The sequence below is a fragment of the Cryptomeria japonica genome, chromosome 10, assembly GCF_030272615.1.
Source record: "Cryptomeria japonica chromosome 10, Sugi_1.0, whole genome shotgun sequence".
Taxonomy (NCBI): Eukaryota; Viridiplantae; Streptophyta; class Pinopsida; order Cupressales; family Cupressaceae; genus Cryptomeria; species Cryptomeria japonica.
The window spans coordinates 193,144,235-193,153,265 of record NC_081414.1 but is presented as its reverse complement, the minus strand read 5'-3'; the positions used below and the strand labels follow the sequence as shown (position 1 = coordinate 193,153,265).

Here is a 9,031-nt window from a genome sequence, read left to right as displayed (position 1 = left end):
TGTTTAAATTTCTAGACTAATTCCATATCCAAATCCCATTTGGAGTAAAATTTGAATTTGCTACCGAAGATCTTGCCATTAATTGTTTCTTCTATAGCCACTTGAATTTTGTTGAGCAGGATATTGACGTCCATCTCTTCCTCCCTGAAAATCCTCTTGTTCCTCTCCTTCCACACGTGCTAGACTACCAATGATGGGCTAGTGATCCATAAGCTTCCCCATTTGGAATGCTTACCCCCCGTCGGCCAAGCTAAAATGAAGTCTTTGAATGTACGGTTATAAACCATATTATTCTAAAGCTGCATATTCAACCAATCCCAACACTTTCTTGCATAAGAACAATTGAATAAAAGGTGATCCCCTATTTCTTCCTCGCTTTTACATAGACAACATCTACTAGGCCCTACAATGCCTATTATTTTCAATCTGTTGCTTGTCAGGATTCTTCCATGCAGGGTGATCCAAAGGAATGCCCCTGCTTTCGATAACACCCATTTATCCCAACATAAAGGAGCCGGCCAACTTCTATCTTCCCGCCTCTTCCTTTGTAATTCATATCCTAATCTAACCTTATATGAACCTGATTTAGCTGCAATATAGATGAGAGTGTCTTTACCACCTGCCAAGTGTACTACCCTTCTTTTGAGGATTTCAGCCACCTTCATACTATTTGCATTCTGAATTTCACCAACCCTTTTCCACTTTATTGGTATGTTTGGGCTGCCCTCTTCTACATAATCTGCCACCAAAAAACCCATAGAAGCTTCCATTTTGTTGATCTAATCTTGATCATCGAACTCATCCTCCAATGCCTTATCTCTATTCCATGAGTTCCTCCAAACTTTAGCTTTGCGGCCATCACTTGAATTCCATGACAAGTGCTCTGTTATGATCCTGCGGCTCTCCCAAATGAACTTCCAAATAGGAGATCCACCAGTCAAGTTAGCCAAGGTGAAGATTCCTTTTGGCTCGTTCAAATTCATGTATTTGAGTGACATCAACTTACACCATCCTTTTTGTGGGTTGCTGTACATCTTCCACGCGAGTTTCATACCTAGAGCCAGGTTCTGCAGATTCATCTTCCTAAGACCTATTCCTCCATCCACCTTGAGAAAGCAAGCTGTGTCCCAACTTATCAAAGGGATCTTTCTTTCCTCCCGTGAGCCTTCCCAAATGAAGCTTTTTAGCATGCCATCCAATGCAGACAAGGCCTTGTGTGGAGCCCTATAGCATGACATATAATAGATGGGCACAACGGCTAACACTGCTTTAATCATTTGGATGTGACCTGCTTGTGAAAGCCACTTGTTCTTCCAGAGGACAGTTTTAGCTTTGCATTTATTGACTACTTCCTCCCAAAGTCTATTATCCAATCTGCCTGCGAATAAAGGGACCCCAAGATATTGAATAGGAAAGGAACCCTGGCTAAATTGCAACACCCTTGTAATCTTTTCCTGAGTTCTCTTGCTTGTATTGAGGAAATATATCCTTGACTTTTGCTTGTTCATACTCTGACTTGAGTCTGTTTCATAATCTTCTAACACCTTCCGGATGACGAGAGCTTCTCTTTCTGATGCAACACCAAAAATAATAGTATCGTCCGCAAATTGCGAATGGGATATCAGAGGCAATCTGTCATGTATAAGAAATCCTTTCCAGGAACCTAGCCCAACCTTGTTCTTGATATGCCTACCAAGAACTTCTACCATAAGAACAAAAAGAAATGGTGACAAAGGATCTCCTTGTCGAAGCCCATTAGAATCTTGAAAAAAACCACATGCAGACCCATTGATCAATATTGAAAAATCAATAGAGGTAATACAATGGACAATACACCTTAGCCATTTATTATCAAATCCAAATTTTTTAAGAACCTCCATTAAAAAGCCTCATTTTACTCGATCATATGCTTTGGATACGTCTAGTTTAACGACCATACCTTGGAATTTGGATGAATACATTGAGTGGATCGTTTCTGTCGCCAAAATGATGTTGTCCGTAATTTCTTACCCCGAAGTAAACCTGTGCTACTCCAGCGAGATTATTCTCTGCAAAATCGGTTTGAACCTGTTGACCAAGGCCTTAGATATGATTTTGTATAGGGAGTTGCATAAAAATATTGGCCTGAAGTCCATGATTGAAGAGAAGTCCTTCTTTTTTGGTATCAATGCTAAATTGGTATGATTGATCTCTTTAACAAACTTCCCCTATTTCCTAAAGTCTTCCACTACTCAGAAAATATCAAATCCCATGAACACCCAACATTTCTGGAAAAAATCCATAGTGAAGCTGTCTGGCCCCGGGGCTTTATTCAGATGATGGTCGAAAACAACCTTCTTGAATTCCTCCATCGTGAATGGACTGCAAATCTTTTTATTCTCTTCCTCTGAGATCTCGTTTGGAATTCATTCCACTGTCGAGAAGTTTTGTGAGATGTTCTCCCCCGCTTCCCCAAGCAGATTTCTGAAGAAGGTGGTAGCTACTTCCTCAATGGCATCGGGAGTAAAGTGCCTATTACCATCCTAGTCTGTAATCTCCGCAACTCTGTTCTTGATCCTATTTTCTTTTACCGATGCGTGAAAGAACTTCGTGTTCACTTCGTCCTCTCTGATCCAAAGCTCCCTTGATTTGTCTCTCCAAAAGCTTTCTTCTCTCAGAAGAATTTCTGTCAATTCCTGTTTGAGTGCAACTTCTCTATGGTATGAATCATTTGACATTCCTAAGTTTATAGTGCTCAAGTTTATTTGATTTAATTCTTCCTCTATTCTATTCCTTTTTGCAAATATATTTTTGAATGAATCTGTGTTCCATTTTTTAATCTTTTCTTTAAAGAATTTTAGTCTTTTCACAAAGGCATAACTCGAAGTTCCCCTATATATGTTGCTTTCTACCCACCATTGTTGTATAATAGAAATGAATTCAAGGTCTCTCCACCACATGCTCGATATTTTGAAGCTGCTACTTCCTTTAATTGGGGCCTTGCACAATTTGAGTTCTATAGGGAAGTGATCAGACAAAGAGATTGGAAGGATGACTCCATCCATGCTTCTCCTAAGAAATGCCTATCCAGTCGCTCTGATATGTGAGCAAAGTTTGCTCGTCGATTGATCCATGTGAAGGTCCCGTTCTTACGGATCACATCCATTAAGTGATTCTGCTTGACAAACTCTCTAAAATCTTCCATTACCTTATTTGGCATTCTCAGACCTCCCCATTTCTCTCGCAAATCTGGTAGGGCGCTGAAGTGACCAGCCACTACTATCTTGTCGTTATCCATAACTAAAATTTTATCCATAAGGACCTGCCACAACTGAGCCTTTTCCAAAGTTTTCGTTGGTCCATATACGTTAATTAAGGGGAAATTTAGATTCTCCTTAAAGCTGAAGACTGTACATAAAATCCAATGTTCAGCTTTCTCCAAGAGGGATAGTTTAACTTGAGAAGGGTTCCACATCACACCCAACCCTCCAGCTGTCCCAATTGCTTCTTGGAAGAAACCTTCCCATACCTTACATGACTTAATAAAATGATCCTCCTTATCATGATTAATTTTTGTTTCCTGAATTGCAATTATGTCACTGCTACATCTAGCCAACGCTCGTTTGACCAAGCATCTTTTGTCAAGAGTCGATAGACCCCTGACATTCCAGGTGGTGATCTTCATCTTTTGCCAAGGAAGAGCCCTTCTCCCTTAGCTTTCCTCATAAAATCAAAAACACTGACAATTCCTTTCTTATTGGCACTTTCTTCCCTCTTTTGACGGTTACTTCTCCTTCCTCTGAGACCCTTTTCCTTCCCCAACAGGATGTTTGCCGATTGACTGATACACCTCGGATCCATATTTTCCAAAGCATCCTCCTAAAAAAAATCTTCCTCAAGGTCCCTATCCAGATCAATCTCCATATCCAATAATCCTTTGTTATAGATAAATAATTTAGGGGATGTCGGATCCATATCTCCTATCTTGTCTCCGGCCTCTGTCTATTTGAATGGCTCCCCTCCCGCTACTGATTTTGTAGGGACGTTTGCATTCTTATTCTTTGATTGCGGATCTACATCCCCACACATCGCCGAAGGAGATCCATTTTGATTTTGTTGCAAAGATTGTTCATTTTGATTAATAACTGAATTTTTAACCGTTTTCTCTGGTTTTCTCCTCCACTATTGTATCAGTTTTATAAAAGATTTCCTTTCTTTTCTGATAAACAGTCTACATTCATCGACACCGTGCATCTTGCTACCAAATCTGAAGCAATTAAAAAACTCTCTTTCGATCTCAAGCTTTTGTCTCCACCAACCATTAGTAGAATGAAGCGTGATATATTTCAAAATTCTCTTGACTGCCGCTAATCTAATTTTGACAGATTTGCACATATCGTTCTCCTCATCAAAATCTATTTCCAGTACCGTCCCGAGTGACCTGCCGATTTTCTCCAAATAGGCTTCGCTCCAATATTCAATTAGCAAATTATATAAATATATCTATATTGGCTTTGAATAGACTACCAAATGGATGGGATTGAAATTAGCTGTCCAGGGTTGAATATAAACCGCATACTCTTCTGCAAACCAGTTCTCCTGGTTGAGGATACAGTCTCTCTCTGATTAATTTTCAAAGAGTACCACGAAAAACCCCTTTGGGATGAATTTGATAACTATACGATCTCCCCACTTCTCATTCGCCCACTGTTTGATGTTTTTTCTTGGCCAGTTAAGACTGATGATCCTGGCGATCACTGCCTACTTCTCCCAGAACTCGTTGTCTTCTTCCATCTCAGCCCGAAGGTCCACCACCATCTCTTCTTCTTCCTCCACTTGTTGCTGCCCTTTTTGTCTTTCTGATATTCCTCTTGATCCGACATTAACATCCAACAAAATTTGCAGAGCCAGTTTATACATTTTTTTTTCCTTGTACATATGATTGTTATTGCAAAAACATATATTATTCTTTTTGGTGATCGTATTGTAATTTTTAAATGTAACAATAACCTAATAACTTTGTCAATGCTCTACCAGCTTCACAAGAACAAAATCCACTTGTTGTGTTTGATCTGACAAAGTGATCCTGCCAACGCTAACATGTGATTGCTTTCACTCCATAAATAAATCTTTAAATATATTCAAAAAATGACTTCATGATAAACTATTGTTAATATGTCCAAAACTTATTAGAAAGGGAAAAAAATTCAATGTCCACAATTTTTTCACAAAAAACACACCAATCCAGTTAATTGTAACATTGTGACTGTAACATACAATTTCACACTCTTTGTACAAAAACTATACATTGATCTCAATCGCTTAAAAAAAATAACAAAAAAAATGGCTTGCGCTTGTCTAATTTCAATCATAATCTTTACATATTTAAAGGCCATACATAGTTTCTTCTTACATTCTATACCCTTCCACTCATTGAAATCCACTAAATCAAATACTATTACAAATGCATTTTTACAAATCTTTTCACCAAACACTTCAACATATACTATTACAAATGCATTTTTACAAATCTTTTCACCAAACACTTCAACATGCATTCACACTCCAAACACCCAATTATGTGCTTAAAAAAAATATAAACTTACAAATTTTGATTAAAAAAAATATTGTTCTTTCAAATTAAGCTATTAGATTATAAGCCGACCCCATGTTTGAATATAACATATTTTTTATGTTTAATTCATTGTCTTGTTTTTTTGGACTTTGTACTCCTACATATTATTCATTTTAAACTTAAATTTAAGGCATGCAATTCTTGACAAAGCTTACATCGCTCTAAATGATCCTACGATGCATAAAAAACATAGAAACTGAATGTTATTTTCATAAATTAATTAACTCATGCAAAAGAGCACCACGTTTATAATTGCATCACCATGCCCACATTAGAACCTTCATTGTCAAGCATTATTGAAAAAAATATATGTGCATCCACACCGTGGTCCCCCTTTCCATACTCCATTTTCTAACATAAGGAATGACCACAAAAAAAAGGTCCCTACCAATACAACTAACTATTAATCTTTCCATATTGATCATTAATTTATTTTCCCTTTTTTCCCAACAAAAAAAATATACCCAAAAAGTCTTTGCATACCTTCTCTTCTACATTTCACTTCTATATCAACTTGTGATATATCTCGACAACTTTCCGAACACAATATGCATACACCACATATACAATGAAGAAGAAAAAAAAATAGACAAAAAAAACCGCATGGGTCCTACACATATTCAACTCTCCAAAAACATACCCTTGCCTATCAGCTCACCGTTGCATGCAAACTATGCAACTGCTAGTTGTAAAACATAGTCAAGGTACAAGTGAGACCTCTCATCTACTTAAAAATGAGAGTTGCATGCACCTATGTCCCCTATAAAATTGAACCGACTACAAGCTTGTTACTTAATCATTTCAAGTAATTTTGACTATATTGCACTTGGAATAGTGTCTAGTTTCTAGTAAATCTTCATATCTAATTTGTTATAAAGTTTTAAACTATTTTAATATTGTAATTAATATACTCTTTGTTTACATGGGCTTGAATGCTTCGACATAACCAATTGATACATTAGCTACAAGAGACTTAAATAAAGATTAAGTCTTACACTTTATTAAATAATGTATTCAAGGTAAATCAAGAAGAATGGAAGCAATACTTCAATGTTTTAGAATTACGTCTACTATATACTTTACTTTTGATAAATTTTGTGCAAGCCACTCTTTTAGCATTGACATCACTTTGTCCTATAGTTTTTGTAGTTTCTCTAGTGATGATGGGGTTAATCTAATTAACCAAATAACCTGGATTATATTTACTATTTGGTAGTGGAAATAAGAAGGGGGATTCAGAATGATAAAATGGTATTAGGATGTGACATGTCACATGTTATTATGATATAATACTAGAATATTTGTTCCAACTCCACTTCCCTGATAATGATAGTTTACCCACCCGACATCCTCTGTTATATAACCCTCACCTTGGGTCTGGGTTTTCTTTTCCTACATGGATGTCCCGAACTATTTTCTAATTTTATTGTAGGAAAAATTATTCTGGGTTTCTATTTTATTTTTAATTTCTCTTTTTTATTTTTGTTGTACAAGTCTGCTATTCTGGGTTTCTATTTCACTTTTAATTTCTTTTCTAATCTTTATTGTACAAGTCTGCTGAATTATGAATTCCTTCTTTCAGTAAAAGAAAAATGATAAAATTGTGGATAACAAATAACTTTCACATGAAAATTTCTTGATTAATTTTTTACAGAATAAAAGATAATTTGTGATTAATTTGCAAAGAATAAAAGAAAACAAGTAGATTAAAATTTATCAGATTATATAGTAGGGATTCTTAAATTTTTTGTTCTACTTGTTTCTTTTCTCTTCTTTCCTATTTCAGATATGCATATGTGTTCTCGAACCTGTTAATTTATTTGATTTTTTTTTCAAAAATTTAGCCAAATCTTATTCAAGTTTTAAACAAATTTACGTCAAATTTGCTAGCTCCTCTATCTCACACATCTTTGTTAGATTTGTTGGTTCCTCTATTTGACAGTCACACATGTTTGTCAAATTTACTGGCTACTATATTTATCATCATGATGACAAATTCTATTACATTGAACAACCAACAAATGCAAACTAAATGAATTCACATCCTCCACTTTTTCAATGATGACATTGATTGAATCATTGATCGGTAATATAAAACATGGAAAACGTCAAGGTCTGAGAAAGAAAGAAAAATAAAAAATGATCTAGAAATTTTAAAAAACGTAGGAGAGGGGACAATCTGTGCCAAGATAAAAGTTGTCTGTTCAAACATTTTCATTCTCTTCCTTGATGATCAATAGGGTGCGTCATAATTGGTGTATAAAATCATTCTTGAAAGAGATTTGGTGAACACATTAGTTTTTTGTTTAGATACCAGAGAAAAGTGTAGTTTCACTTAGTTCATTTTTAATCAAATTTCAAATGAAATAATGTTGGATTTTTATGTGTTTCTATCTAATATGAAATATAAGATTCTTGATAATTGTAATGGTGTTGGGTATTCTTATTTAACATATATAAATTTTTCAAAATCTTTTAAATTTATATGGTTTGACAACTTCCTACTATAGTAGTAAAATATTTTGTTTTAGTTAAATAGAGCAATGGTTGGCACTTTTTAACTACTCCTGTCTACAACTCTAAATTGAAAGAGGAAAATATCACTAGATGTTGAGAAATACTAATTTATTTATATATCATCTCCTTCAATCCAAATAGATTTATGTTAAAAATCAAGGAACATAAATTTTTCATTGTTTTCAACAAATTGAAGAGCCCAAAAATCTTTAGAATTTGTAAGATATCTACAAGGTCATGGCTATAAAAACTTTAAGGTCATGGACCATGAAAATTGATGATCAAATTTCAATCTAGAATAACAAAACATTTTCATTTTATAGCTTTTTATTTGTGAGAAATAGGAAAGTATGGCATATAGATCAAAATTTGATTGAACATTATGCATTTACCATTTATAAAATTATAAGATGTCAAGACCTAGAAAGCATAGAGTGAATTTATTAAAATATTAATAGTTAGAAAACATATTTCAAAGGGTTCATAATCTAGTATACAAACATGATATCTTTTGTCAAATTTTTATTCAAGAAAATACCATTCTCTCAAATACTATGAGGATGAGCACATAAAATTTCAATAGTTGCATCAATCTAAATAATAATGAGTATAATTGTAGAACAGAAAGTACATAAATGTAGATAAGAAAATTATGATTTTAATTTGTGTAAAAATGAAGTTCTCACTTTAGGCATATCGAAGGAAACATTTTGCAATTTATTTATAAAAGAAGCTAATACTAAAATCAGATATATTTCTTCACACAAGAATAACTCTCTACATAAAAACAAAACTAAGCAAAATGAAAATAATAATAGAATCTATCAACTTTACTAATAATTTAATATATCTATATTGTTTATACCAAACAAATAAAAAGAACGATGTATAAGATTGTGT

General features: G+C 34.5%; 1 protein-coding gene across 1 annotated transcript; it reads right to left on the bottom strand.

The window, feature by feature from the left end:
- Nucleotides 1–779: 779 nt before the first annotated feature.
- On the bottom strand, nucleotides 780–3,664 carry LOC131858844 (uncharacterized). Its single transcript, XM_059212307.1, has 2 exons — nucleotides 3,133–3,664; nucleotides 780–1,762 (listed from the first exon to the last, which is right to left on the bottom strand). The coding sequence occupies exons 1-2, from the start codon at nucleotides 3,662–3,664 to the stop codon at nucleotides 780–782; spliced, it is 1,515 nt and encodes a 504-aa protein (XP_059068290.1).
- Between the last annotated feature and the right edge of the window lie 5,367 nt (nucleotides 3,665–9,031).

What these genes read in the sequence shown, in the direction of transcription:
- LOC131858844 (XM_059212307.1), bottom strand. Translation starts at nt 3,664, where the DNA reads ATGAAGATCACCACCTGGAATGTCAGGGGTCTATCGACTCTTGACAAA. An exon ending in TCACTTAATGGATGTGATCC is followed by an intron (nt 1,763 to 3,132) that starts GTAAGAACGGGA and finishes GTTTTTTTCAAG; the next exon opens with ATTCTAATGGGCTTCGACAA.